Below are 14,410 nucleotides of genomic sequence, written 5' to 3'. Positions count from 1 at the left end.
CATCGGATGTAACATTATGGTGATCAATACAAAAAGCATAATGAATATCCACACACACACATTTTATATATATTTTATACATGGTGATGGAAGCAATATTTGTGTATATATATACACACACACACACATTTTGTTGGACCTTGTTTAAATAAAAAAGTGAGTTAATTGTTTTTGATATATGGATCTTTAACTTGATAAATAGTCGTCGATGGAAAAATAACTAAACAACTTTAAGTCATTTTGAACCATGTTTGCATTTTAGGGTCAAACAACAGTCCAATCCAAAGGTCTCATTAGAGCATCAGTCTATGGGCCCCAGCAGCTAAAGGCCCTCAGTATTCCTCCTCCTTCAGCTGTTGGGGCCCATATACCAGTGCTCTAATGCGACCTTTCTCCTGCAGTCCAGTTTGATTAGCGCGAGGGCCGGACGAGCACTGAAAGACCTGTTCACAGCCATTAGCGAGATTCCTTTATCAATGTCTAGTAATTAAAATGTCACCACTTAATTTTCAGGCCATGGCGAACCTCTTGTAGCAATCTTTTCCTAATAAAACAGTAATCGAAACGCTATTTTCACTCGAAACAAAAAGGTTGCGGCAGGCGACTCGGGGGTGTCAAGGCGACAGAGATCAATATGAGAGAAGCTGATTGATCTCGCGCTAAAGTGAAATTTATTGGGGTCGCGCTTTTATACTGCGCGGATATAACGGTGACTGTAGAACACTGCTTTTCAGCCGATGCGTTTATTAAACCTCTCTTGCTGAATTAGTCTGCCTTTGATTTATGTGCCAATCTTCGCAATGACCTCCAGGACAGCATCTCGTAGTTTTCTAAAACACACTGGTTTAAATCTAAAGGGTTTCCGTCTTTGTTGTCATCAACAATAGAATGAGCTTCTTAGTCAAATAAAATGTTAAGAAAAAAAAGTTAGCATTTTATATTATCTTATTATTATTCGCGTCAACATGATGTGGTTTAAATAAAATTGGTTATTTTAATATAAACCCAGACCAATATGCGAAATAAAAAATTAAGACATAAAAAAATGTAGATTTGCTTGGTCTCTTGACCATCTTTGGTCCTCTAAAACGGCACCCACAGGGCATCAGTTCAAACTGTCCTGTAAAGGTGTCCAGGTCAGCTGATGATGACATTAGCCAATTTTTATTTTTATTTTTAAGTGCCTTAAATATATTTACGCCTGACTCATTCCGATATTACTGACTACTATAATCAGGTTGGTTGGTTTATTTATTTAGTCTATTCTGTTGTCCGAACCATTTGTCACTGACAGATTCAAAATAAAAGGAGACAAGTTGTGCGGTTACATTGGTAAGTATTAAACTAAATTAAAGTCATTTTATTGCAACTTTATGTGTGATGCAACTAATTATATTTTAAGAACATGTTTTCAATCCTAATTGCATGCAAAATAACGTTTACAGTGCACTATTTAATGAAGACGTTTTGTTTTCTCGATCCTTTCTTCCACAGTCAGCAACTGGCCTATATAAAGTTTCTTTAATTAGTTTACTCATGCTCGTGTAATATAATAGCTTGTATATTAATGAGCCAATAATGGCATATGTCGTCCTGAAACACAATATTTATCGTATTGATTCAACCGTTATGTAAAAACAATCATTGATTATTTAATAGCATGTCAGAGAGGTTACCAAGAACATCAAGTTAAACACAAAACGGTAGTCAAATTAATAGTGATAAATTTAGTCTATGCGACCATTAGATGACTACAAATGCATTTTTGTTAGAATGATTGCAGTATTTTAAGGTGGTAGATGAACGTGCAATAAAGGTATATTCCTCTCAGCGGTCTGACTAAATGATGGCAGGGTAGCTTGTTTAAAGACGGCTGTTGTGTAGCTGTACCTGCTCGTGGGAGGATCCACGCCTGTAGGACACGTGAGCCCCTGTCTCCCCGCCATAAACACACAATGCTGCTTTGAGTCGGAGCTCTAAATAATTAACACGAAAGGAATAATTACAGAATAAAATTGTAATTATTGTTGGGCCAGAACGAAGCGTCTTAGTTGTGAAAGGAGACACGTCCAGGCAGATCTGGTTAAAGTTTCCCTTCCTATTAATATTGAATTAGGTTAAGCCGCTGGCCCCTTGGTCACAGGGCATAGCCTACTGAGCATCGCTCGACAGATTTTTAAACTTTCCCATTCGTTTTCATCTCTGAGGATATAAGCTAAGTATTATATTATATTTATATAATTTTATTATAGGCTAAATAAATACATTTTGAAAAGCATAAAATATACTTAAAGAATGGTTTATGCTTTTAAAATGTATTTATTTATTTGCTTATTTTTTGCTCAAACATTTTGGAAAAATTGATATAAAAACTAATCAGTTTAGTCTAGTTGTGTCAAACGGTCAATGATGCAGCCTTTCCATATACTAGATACATGTTCACTTAACGAAAAACACAGTTTAGCTTGAAGGCAGTTTTGATGTAATGGCTCTGCCAAGAAGAATAATTGCTCTAAGGCATTTTTTGGACATTATTAACTAATTGATTCTGGGTAATTGTTAACATGTTATATAATTAACTACCGTTTAATCAGGTCTGTTTTGACACCTCAGCGAATGACGGGAGGTAGCCTACAATAGACAGTTGCTGTAATAATTAAATGGGATGGGAAAATTTAAGACAGATATTTCGCTTGTTTCTCCAGTGATTTTTTTTTTTAATCCAACGTCTGTCTTCCTAAGTGAGAGACGCAGGCACTGAAACGCGTGACTGGTGACGCCTGCACACATCGCCAAAACATTTCCGAGAGAATGACGATTTTCCACTGTCGTATTTCAGAGTGGACCGCACAACTTTGCCCTGTTCGATATTGATATCTTTACGTCAAGACTTAGTGGGGTTAAGTGAAGGTCATTGATCAGGTTTTAAATAGTTAATACGGCCATATAAGGTTGCACCACTTACCTCAGTCCATTGCTCTGATATATCACTGTTTGTACACACTAGCCGCTCTCACTGCCTGGTGTGTTTAACAAATGTGCATCATTCACCGGGAGACGTGATGTAAAATGCGATGACCACGAGCCTCTAATAGCAGTTCAGGTGCCCTGCGGACATGTAGCCTACAGGAAATATTCAGTGCAAATTCATAATGATAGTATATTGTTTGGTTTCCGACGTGTCACTCAAACATAAACATTAAGTTCACAGGAAACGTATTATTCCAAAACAATAAGACGCAGGTGTACATGATAATAGTGGGGGAAAATTACAAATCATCAAAAGTACCGTTGTTCATTGTTCTTCGTCTCCTTGTAGCTACATGCGCAATCGCACAAAACCGCTAAAACTGCACTTAGAGCCCTGCTTTTGGTGGCATTACTTGATTTAATATCTATCTATCTATCTATCTATCTATCTATCTATCTATCTATCTATCTATCTATCTATCTATCTATCTATCTATCTAGGCTATCTATCTTCTGTAGAAGTAGCTCAATTATAAATTGGCAGTGATCTTTGTTTTGGAGTAGTGGAAACAAACGGTTAATACCAGAATCGGATTTGATCTCGGTGGGTGTGCCTTCTTATTCTTTTTGGCGTCCCCTCTCTTGAAGCAGATCGCGCACAACCTATTAAGAAGAGGCACGAGCTCCGGGATTGCCATGTGGTCACTTTGCTCGCGCTCCCGTCACCACGCACGAGAGCTGAGTGGAATGGAAACTCTAAAGTGTTTTTGAGAGGAGAGAGTCTATATAACCTCGCAGTTCTCATCACGCACTACAGACGGACGTTCTGTCCTTGTTTTAGGCCTGTTAATTTGACGCAAAAACACACTCGCTCATCTGACTTCGTTTCCTGATAAAAAGGTAAGTTTCTTTTTATATTAACAAGTTAATATCAAAATAATAATCAGCGAGTGTATTTTCTTGAATTGACACGCTTTATTTATGTCAAAATTATTTTAGAAGAAAAGCTAGCCTGGCCAATGTTTAAAAAAATATGCTGATACTTTATTACGAAAGAGAATTTATTGCACCTAAATCACTTGATGCAAAATAATATGACAAATCTATAGAATAATAATCGTACATCGTAAAGATGTAAGTTAGCAAACGAATGTATTTGTAGGACTGAAATATAACGGCTCCATGCGTTATGTTTTAATTAGAAATGATAAGAGTTTTATTAACAGATCAAAGTCGAACAACACAGGCTGTGTAATTACACAGAAAGCTGCTTACTGCTTCTTTTCCTTGTTGCTAAGCTCATTGGAGTAGCTAAAAGATTCTTCCCTTCTGCCTCTTTGCGTATTAGAGCCGTAAGAGGCCTTTAAGTAAACCGCTCCGGCTTCTGAGCCGATTTGGAGACATTAAGCAATGATGCAGGCTCTCAGGTCAGATAGTGCGAGCTTTTAGGGATAGCGTTAGAGCCGGGAAGGTTCTCAACCTAAAAAACGAGGTATTATTTGCAAATATTAATTAGCAGGCCTAAAGCTGTCATTTAAAATGTAAAGTGTTAACTTAAAATAGCCTACTAACTGTATAGTCTGTAATATAATGCTAAAATAATTATTCAAATGACTGTAAAAATTGACATTTTTAAGTATAATTTCTTATTTTGCAAATGTAATTTTATCGAGGATGAAACTTAATAGAAAATATGACAGACAAAATTGTAGACAGGAAGGAGACATTTAAAAACAGAATATAGCTGCCAAATACTGCCTTTTTTGATTTTGCCTTTTAATTGAGATACTATTGTAGACCTATACTATTAAAACTACATTAAATAATATTAAAATTCTAATAAAAACCACAATAATAGTAATACCTCTTATGATAAAAAAAGTGTTTATATTAGGACAATGCTTAAGGCATAATAATTTTAGATGATCCCTCGGAAGTTGCAAAAAAAAAAAAAAAAACAGTTCTTAAACTGAATTGCAATGTTACATTTCTGACTCGTTCTTCACAGACTTCCAGGAATGGAGTCGATACCCAGTCAGCTTTCCACGGGACGAGATGTTTGCTCTTCCCCCAACTCAAAGCAAGAACTGCAGCCTTACTCCAGCAGCAGCTCGCTGAAGCCAAATCAAGTGAGTGAGACTGTGCTGTACGGAGTGCCCATCGTCTCTTTGGTCATCGATGGTCAGGAGAGGCTGTGCCTGGCGCAGATTTCCAACACTTTATTGAAGAACTACAGCTATAACGAAATCCACAACAGACGCGTGGCGCTTGGAATTACGTGTGTGCAGTGCACGCCGGTGCAGCTGGAGATCCTGAGGCGCGCGGGGGCAATGCCCATCTCCTCGCGCCGCTGTGGCATGATCACCAAACGCGAGGCCGAGCGCCTCTGCAAGTCCTTCCTCGGCGCTCACAACCCTCCCAAATTACCCGAGAATTTTGCATTCGATGTTTCCCACGAGTGCTCCTGGGGCTGCCGAGGGAGCTTCATACCTGCGAGGTACAACAGCTCCAGGGCGAAATGCATCAAGTGCACCTACTGCAATATGTATTTTTCACCCAACAAGTTTATATTTCATTCGCACCGCACACCTGAGTCGAAATACACCCAGCCGGACGCGGCCAATTTTAATTCATGGAGACGCCATCTAAAACTCACCGACAAAAGCTTGTCTGATGACCTTTGTCACGCGTGGGAGGACGTCAAGGCCATGTTTAACGGCGGGAGTCGGAAGCGCGCAATGCCAGGGAGTGGATCAGATATGTCCTCCCCGCTCAAACCGCAGGCCTCCGGAAACATCACGCAGACCTCTTCCTCTGATATTCCTCACAAAACTTTGCGCTGCGACGACGACCGTGGGAACCTCAGCTTAACCAGCAGCGTGCGTAACTACCCGGTCATCCCCGTGCCTAGTAAGAGTTTCGGCATGCTTCAGAAGATCCCGCCACCCATCTTCCCGCATCCATATAGTTTCCCAGCATTTGGACTGTGTCAAAAGAAGGATGATGGAGTTGGTGAGCAGAATAAAACCAATTTACCTGGCGTGTTTTGGCCAGGTGCGAAGGACGGGATCTATCCATCGTTCCCCATGTTCTGGCCCACCGCCGGCAGCCTGCCGCTCTCATCCTATCAACCAGCACAACCAAAACCCCACACGGAGCTCCTGGGTGGCCGGCAAACCGAAACAGACATGTCAGAAAGTGAGCGGGGAGGAAACAAACCTAGAGACAGTCTGTTCGACAGCGAGCGCTGCTCCAGTTCGCAGTCCCTGAGGAACGACGAGGACAAATCTGGGGACGAGGCCAGGTCAAGTGAGGGTCAACCCAGCACCCCCAGAAAACTGAGCTATATTTCTGCGTTCAGACCCGTCGTTAAAGACGCAGAGAGCATAGCTAAGCTCTACGGGAACAGGGACGCGTACAGCGGAGCTCATCCTGGACATTTGTCGCCAGACTTTGTGAGTGAGAGCTCCAGCTACAGATCCGCCTCTCCGTGTGTGGACAGCGGGGAAGAACCGGATGTCGACGTGGAGACTCACAGAATTCCGGAGGACGAGGAGTCTATACAGCTTTCCGTGGACGACCGACAAAGTCCCGTTAGAGAACACAGTCCAACTCCGCAGCCGGATGATGACCAGATAGCCACTTTCAGTGACGGGAGCTCCCCTGATCAAAAGAACAAGCAGGTGGCAAAGAAAAGTGATGCCATTATTTACGAAGTGAGTCACACAAACTGTCATATTCGGTGGCACAGTAACTGTTTGAATCTATATCCAGTGTTAAAACGTAAAATAAAATATCTCCCCCTTAGTGTCAAATTATTTAGAATCAACAAGATGGCAGACCGTATTAAAACAGTCATTGTTCAGAATAGCACTTGTCTGATACAGAGGTCTTTCAGCTCTAATAGCAAGTAATGACGCATAATTGCCTATGGACTCTACATTCAGTTTTCTATTTGTGAACAATTTGCAATTTATGTTGTTATGGATACAGATCGTTTATATTCTATTTGTTAAGGTATAACGATCTTAATAAAAGAACCCAGCGGCGCGTAATTATGGTAAATTAAATGTTTAGAATGAATGGTCATTTCTCTCGTCGCCCGTGGGCTATTGGTGCGTTGGTGTAAGGGCTCCCCTGTGGATACTGCGCGATTTATTCTTTTGTCAGTCCATCTGACCGAATTTACCTTGTAATAGGAGTAATTTGACTTGATGTTGCCAAATATCCGTAGATCATTAGTAGTAATATAAACTGTTTTCTGAAGCATGGTTGCGTACGAAAAGAAGAAAATAATGCATAATTGGGGTTGCAATTATGTTTTAAACGCTTGGTTAATTTTTGCAGGTGTACTCACATGAAAAGGAGGGCGAATCTGTTCCGAGCACACTGCCCTGCTCGGCCCCTAAACCTCCTCGCTGCGCACCGGAAACAAACGGTAAGACAGTTTCACATTTAACATTTAAATAAGTCAGTTTGGGTAAATTTGGACAATTTTTGCTATTGAGATGACTGGGGAAAATGTCCCCCAATTTACAATGCATAACTAGCCTATTATTAAGCTTATGCTTTAGAATTTTAACAACTTTTATTTAGTCGATTTAAGAAGAAATGTTAGGATTTAATTATTTACTTCTGAATACGTGGCCTGCTAACAAGACTATATTTTCCTTTAGATTCCCGCATTTCAAACAACAGCCCTACTGACGACGAATGTGAATCACAGAAATCCTGTTCGGATCATATCAGTGTTAGCAAAGAGACCCCACGTGAGTAGCAATTAAAATAATGTCCTGTTCTTATGTGTGTTTTAAAACACCATTATACATTTACATTAAATAATCTGTATATATTTTTTTTATGCAGTGTGATAATATATTTCTTCATTATTTTGTGGCAGGCGACGCTACATTGAGAAATACTGATAACAGATTCAATTTCGAGAAAGACATCGAGAATATGGCGAAAGGTAAATATCTGGATATTTTATTGTCAATTCTGAGCAGTGTTATTCCATTGTCAGCTAAGCAAATGTGTTAGGGTTTTGAAAAAACAGTACAAAATAACGCGACAGATTACAAACAGAGGCAGCCACAAGAAGTCGTCTCTTTTCAAGGGAAATAATGTGCAATTTTTCTCTATTTTACACCCATTATGCATTTAAAAATGCGCGTAATCACTACGCAATTGTGTGTAGGCTAACTGAGAATTGTCCTTGAACTGCAGACGATCCACATTGCAGGCTCGTTTTCCACACACCCCTCAGGCAACTGTCCTAATTATTTTGCAATGTCATGCTTGAGAACACGGGGACCGTGTGTTTAGCCTTAGTAACCTAAATAGCGCCATTAGACAAGAAAAGCAAACAGAGAGTGAAATACATGATACAAAAAAAAAAAAGCTATTGGGATATGTGTGGTGATTAAAAGTCACAGTGATGTGATAAATGATGTGATTTCTGTCGGTTTCCACAGAGGAGCTGCAAAAGCAGCTCTTGGAGCAAGTGGAGCTAAGAAAAAAACTGGAACGGGAATTTCAAAGTCTGAAAGGTAATTAAGAGATGGATATATCCACACCATGCTTAAATTTGCTGCATAATTTCTTTTATTTATAACTTAAGTTAATATAACACGTGTTGACTCTAACAGATAATTTTCAGGATCAAATGAAGAGGGAACTGTCTTATCGAGAGGAGATGGTCCAGCAGCTGCAGATTGTACGAGGTAATACATATTCTGCACTAGTGAAAGAAAAAAGGACAGCTTCGAAAAAGTAACACTTGCATATACCTTCAGACAGACAGAATAATTAAAAGAAATACTAAGTCACAGGGATTCTAAAAACATTTAATATTTGTGACCCGCGCCGAATGATTTATGAACTTTTTTCTTTTTATTTTATTTAGACACATTGTGCAACGAATTGGATCAGGAGAGAAAGGCTCGTTATGCAATTCAGCAGAAGCTTAAAGGTAATTTAGAGACATACACTATCAACCTTAAACTTTTTTTGTTACATTATTCTAAAATAATTACAAAAGAAATATGCAAGTGCTACTTTTTTCAAACAAATGGATGTAGTTAAAAAGCATTGAAACATCAAAATGTGCATTTGTAGTGCTGATTAGAAAGGAGTTTGATCTAATCTTCATTCACTGGACATCCAGTATGGTGTTATCATTGTGTGTCACTGTGCCATTTGGAGGAAGTCGCATGACTCAGTAAAGAATTCTATAGGTTTAGCTGTAGATTTCCCTTGTGCTGTGATTCATGGAACTAAATCGACCTTTTCCCTAGAAGCTCACGACGCTCTTCACCATTTCTCCTGCAAAATGCTCACTCCACGCCACTGCACAGGGACCTGCACATTCAAGCCACCCCTCTTGCCACCTTAACTTAAAGCTGCGTCCCAGGATCCCAGTGACATCTGTAAACCTCCCCTAAAGGAATTCTCCACTTACGCTCTGTCTGAGAGGTTCAAGTTACGCACACCGAGCACTGAGGCCTGAGGACTGCTGAATCACTATCCATCCCAAGTAGGCTATTCACTGGCATCTGAACATTCCACTGCGAATGAAAGTATCTAGGATTACTTTAAGAAATCTGTAAAACAAGCCAGAGGATGACGAGAAACATTCTTATAATTGTGCTGTTAATTGTGTAAATAGTTTGATTTTTTTTTAACAATACAAATACATAATATGTGGCAATGTGCAATGAACACTATAATGTGAAATTTCATAAACTGGAATTGTTGATTATTATTCTTATTATTTATGTATTTATGTGTTTTTACATGTATTTGTTTTTCTCTAAATGAATTCACTGATGTGCTCTCCCAAATTATTTGTGTTTTAAGCACTTTAAATAAGCAACATTTCAGACCCATCTATCCAAAATTAATCAACCCAAACATGATTGAAAATCAGCTGTACTTCATATTAATGAACAGCAAACACAAGTTTGAACAAGCACTTATCCCATATTTTCCAAATAAACAATTGAGAATACCACAAAAGTTGATATTCCACATGAAAGTGCTCAAACTAAATGTCATAAGACCCCTGGAGTGTCTCTCTCTCTCTCTGTCTTTCTCTCTCTTTTCTTTTCAAAAATAATATTATCTCTAGTATCCTTCAATAAAAGTTCAATCAAAGCCACAAGTATTGACTCGTAAATTCAAAATATCTCCGTCACACAATGTTTCGAAAATAGGCTACTTTTTAATGATCACAGATCCAATCTCTATTCTAAGACACGAATTCTAAATCCAGAAACTGTGTTTATCTTACCTGGAAAACATTTGCGTAATAGCTAATAATAACACCCGGATCATTATCTTGCTGTAGGCTATCCTACAGACAAACAGCCTATATATATAGGCTAGTCTAAATTAAACAATATTATTTTCTTATTAAAGTGTGTCGACCACTTTTCAAGAAATAGGTCTATTTCTGCAAACGTGCTCAGTAGAGGGTTTAAAAAAATCAAACGCACGAACCCGAAAATGAGTTTTGGCGTCTACTACTGTTGTACAATACAACACTGCCATCTAGTGGTGAAAGCAGACATTGCACATTGCCGATGTGCTTATTCAGCGACACAAATGTTCGTAACTGCGGACAAGTGTATTCCGTTTGATCACACGCTTATTTAGACCATGTCTGGCACGTGCACACACTCAGTACCTGGCGGGGGGCATGAAAATTGCAAAAAGCAAAATACAGTACAAAAATATTTCAGAAAATATTTTGTAATAATTTAGTGATAATTAAACCATTGTCATTTAGAATTCTGAATAGGCCTAAGTAAAATAACGTATTTTGTATGGTATATTAAAAAGTTATTTATTAATATATACGTTTTTTTACATTACAGACATTTTTATGTTACAGAACTATGACATTTTGCGCCAATACATTCATTCATTCATTTTACCTGGAAAACCAACTTGTGCATGCTCTAGATTTATTTATGTTCACATCTATGTATGCGATTTTTAGGGGGTCATAACACTTCTGTAAATCCAGTAACATTAAAAATGATCTTCTTCTCGAAGTTTTAGCCGCAAGATTTAAAATAAAATACAGGTAATTTGGATACTACAGCAGTTTTGTTCTTTTAATTGGACGAATGTGAACAGAGTGTAGCTATTTATTTGGATTAAAACAATTTTTTTTGAAGTGTCAAACAAAACTGAAGCACTTAGATTGAATACTTTTAGTTAATTATGAGCCAAAACAACATTGTTTTAATATATTTGAAACTCATACTAAATTGAATGGATGAACTTTTGGGAGCTTTGAAAATCCTGTGGAAGTGTGCTCAGACGCGATAAAACAGACTTAGCCTTCCTATCCATGAGTCTCTAGAGACGCCCCTGTTTTTGGAGCAGTAACCATATGAACTTTTCCAAAACATACAGGCTTTCCTCTTGAAACCGTAGAGCAACATTTCGGTCACTACTGTTAGAAAACGTGTGAACGGTTACGCCGGCAACGAGCTGCGCGTGCACACCACGTGACCCGTTCGCGTCTCGCCTGCGCTAGCAGTCACAAGATGGCGGAGAGTGCGGAACTAAAGGTAAAACGCTGCGCTCAATTTCCAGTCGGATAGTGTGCAGGGACATCTTATTGTACCGTTAGAAGTATGCGTACTACTAACCTGCTGTATTAAGAGGCCGTTATAATGGATTTGACCTCTGTTCTTGTGTTTAAAGTTGCACGAGAGATGGTTTTGCAGTGGAGGTGTTGTAGAAAGCGTCCAGCGTGTTATTGTTGATGTAGAGGGAGCTGTCTGACCAGCGCTCTCCTCAGGCTCAGGGGAATTACTAACTTTAACTCTTTCTCCCTATAAACTCGCGTTAAGAGTGTTTGCTGAAAATGCAGTCTCAGACTCGGGCTGTTTTGAAATATGCTGTTAGGAGACCGTGTATTTTTGATGGTTTGTGTGTGATGTAGTCGCCTGTACTTGTGGATTTGCCAGAAAGCTCCATCGCTTCGCGTGCAGGGCGCGAGCGCTGTTGACGAGCTGTCAATCAAGTGAGTGGAAGTGCACGAGCACCGTCACTCAAATTTCTGTAGATAACAACCGATTATTGCAGCTGATCTCCAAACTTCAGGCCGATGTCTTCACTTAGACGGAACGTTTAAGCTCACCAGCCCTATGCTAAAAGACCAATGGACATCCTTCGGTTCATAGAAGGATAAAAAAGCTTTTCTGAAAAAAAAAAGATGAAAAAATAATATTCCAATTATTGTAAAAAAGTACATTGCGGTTAGTTAAAGTGTCAGTTCACTAACGATGTAAAAACTTATGTGACAGCACCAGTCACCGTTTGCTTATTGCATGAGGGGAAAACTGAAAGAGAATGGTGACTGAGGCTATCATGCTTCATCTTTTGTGTTTCACAAAAACAGTAAGTCATACAGTTTTGGAGCAATATTCATTTTTTGTTAATTAACCCTTTACGTGTAATGTAGTGTGTTAATAACAGGTGTTGGATGACTGTGATGTTCTGATGTTGTTGCTTTTCAGTTAGGGTCTTTGAGCTGACATTCATAATTTTATAAGAATGGAAAATACTGATCCACAACATGCTTAAGCAGTATTTATTTATTTATTTATTTATTTTCAAGCGGTGCATGTCTGATATGGCTTTGTTATTTTTTGTGTCTATGTCTATGGACTGTAGTGTCTGTGGAATTTGAAAGCCTCGGTGTCATGATAGAGAGTTGACCGCAGGACTGAAAGAAGTTCATACTGTGTTAAATAAATGTGTTTTTTTTTATTTATTTGAGTGATCCTCTCTTATTTATGCTCATGCAAAGTTTCTTCTTGTATATTGCTTTCCATAAAATGTAGTGCTTTGTTCTTGTTTTGTTTTTATTACTCGTTTCTTACATATAGACCTATTGTTTGCCCTTGAGCCGTGTCTTTGGCAGGTCCACCAGTGCAGAAAGAAAAGCCATAATTAGATTTGGCGTCTAACCTGATATTTTACACCACCTCTATTAAGCAACCACTTTGCTTGCAGAAATATTTAACAGTTACGTTAAAGGCAGTAATCAGCAACTTACAAAATGTTACTTTGGCTTGGAATGACTGTTAGTTCGATGGCAGAAGGTGTGGGTAGTGTGGATAAGAGAGATAGACTTGCCCACACGTTGCTTACGGGACTGATATGCATCGGTTCGAGGGGCTCAAGAGCTTGTGATGTGAAGACTCATGTGTTCTTGGTAAACACAGTGGACTCTTTGCATGTAAACTACTTGTGTATTTTCACTGGCATCTCAGTGCCACGTGAGCTTCAGGTATAAAATTATTCCATAGCAAACTCTTTCTGTCATATTTCTATGAAATTATTAGATACTGACTATACAACAATAAACTAGAAACAAATCCTGCAAATGTATTTTATCATTGGTCTGCAATAAAGCAGTTCATCTTTGTACTGCAAAGCCAATTTATATAATATATCCATAACAGTATCCCAAAAAAATTACACTTTTTTTATTTTTTGTAGTTGATGGAGGCCTCGTACTGATTAAAGGCTAGAAACACATCTGATTAAAACAGTCAGTTTAGTAATGAGTTCCAGAATCTTCATTCTTTAAGCTTAAAGGTGAATCATCAATATTGCTTTGTCCTGTTGTGGGACACTTCCTCCAGATTAATTTTGTGGTTAATTTTCTCACAATTTCCATACACTGTGCTGAGTCTAAATATGAGTCTAAATATGGTGATACGCTGGCTCTATCCAGGAGTATGAATTCAGCAGATCACTGTTGTAGTTGTTTTTAAAGAAATGAACTTTATTGATTCCAGAGGGGAAATGTAATTAATGGATCAGATTACTTATTTATTTATTATTACACCTCTTATTTATTTATACTTCTTTACGTTTTCAGTTGCAGTGATTCTCAGAGGAGCATGGATATGTGTCTTGTCATATATTCATATCTGGTGTTGATTTATATAATGGTGATTAAGTAAGAGATGATGTAACCTAAGCTGTTTTTGAAGCATGCATGATTGATTTAAATGGTCCTGTTGTTACCTGCACTAGGAAAAATCAGTGTGGGCCCAGATGTTTTATTGAATGGATGTTGAGGTTTGCCAGCACAAAGAAAAAAAATAATTTGAGTGTACACGCATTCCTCATTTCATTATTTTGTGCAATTGATGAGATCTATTTAAACACACACACATGCTTATACTGATGTACTCATTCCCTCTCTCAGGCTTTCGCCAGCTATCTCCAGCCACACAAATAGCCTCCATCAACTGAGAGGTGATTAAGGTGGGGATTGTGGTTGTGTGTGTGTGTGTTTTATATCTCCCTTCAGCAGATGTTCTCTTACCTGGCTCTAGCTCCTGTACCAATTTCCTGGGGGTTTAGCTCACACTGCACATTCTCTCACATAATGCAGCACATAAAC

At 38.7% G+C, this 14,410-nt stretch overlaps 2 protein-coding genes across 11 annotated transcripts in view; both read left to right on the top strand.

The window, feature by feature from the left end:
• The first annotated feature begins 3,507 nt into the window (after window positions 1-3,507).
• On the top strand, window positions 3,508-10,920 carry skor1a (SKI family transcriptional corepressor 1a). Of its 8 annotated transcripts, none has more exons than XM_026267498.1 (9): window positions 3,508-3,870; window positions 4,979-6,686; window positions 7,318-7,408; window positions 7,647-7,739; window positions 7,871-7,939; window positions 8,445-8,519; window positions 8,630-8,693; window positions 8,876-8,941; window positions 9,270-10,920. In XM_026267498.1, exons 2-8 carry the CDS (start codon window positions 4,989-4,991, stop codon window positions 8,937-8,939), a joined length of 2,154 nt encoding a protein of 717 aa, XP_026123283.1. In that variant the 5' UTR covers window positions 3,508-3,870; window positions 4,979-4,988; the 3' UTR covers window positions 8,940-8,941; window positions 9,270-10,920. The 8 variants fall into 8 exon arrangements, with proteins under 8 accessions (XP_026123283.1, XP_026123282.1, XP_026123277.1 ...); XM_026267497.1 differs by having other exon boundaries at window positions 9,267-10,920; XM_026267492.1 differs by having other exon boundaries at window positions 8,619-8,693.
• A 521-nt stretch (window positions 10,921-11,441) lies between these two features.
• Window positions 11,442-14,410, top strand: part of pias1a (protein inhibitor of activated STAT, 1a) — a 39,343-nt gene continuing 36,374 nt past the window's right edge. Inside the window, exon 1 of one of the 3 annotated variants that reach the window (XM_026267488.1) lies at window positions 11,442-11,552. In XM_026267488.1, the coding sequence (XP_026123273.1) occupies window positions 11,529-11,552 (24 nt within the window). In that variant the 5' untranslated portion in view covers window positions 11,442-11,528. Of the gene's footprint in view, window positions 11,553-11,585; window positions 12,388-14,212; window positions 14,272-14,410 lie in introns of those variants that run through there. The other 2 variants (XM_026267487.1, XM_026267489.1) reach the window with 2 other exon arrangements.

Source organism: Carassius auratus, chromosome 7 (genome assembly GCF_003368295.1).
Source record: "Carassius auratus strain Wakin chromosome 7, ASM336829v1, whole genome shotgun sequence".
NCBI classification, from domain to species: Eukaryota; Metazoa; Chordata; class Actinopteri; order Cypriniformes; family Cyprinidae; genus Carassius; species Carassius auratus.
This window is presented reverse-complemented; position numbering and strand designations above follow the sequence as displayed.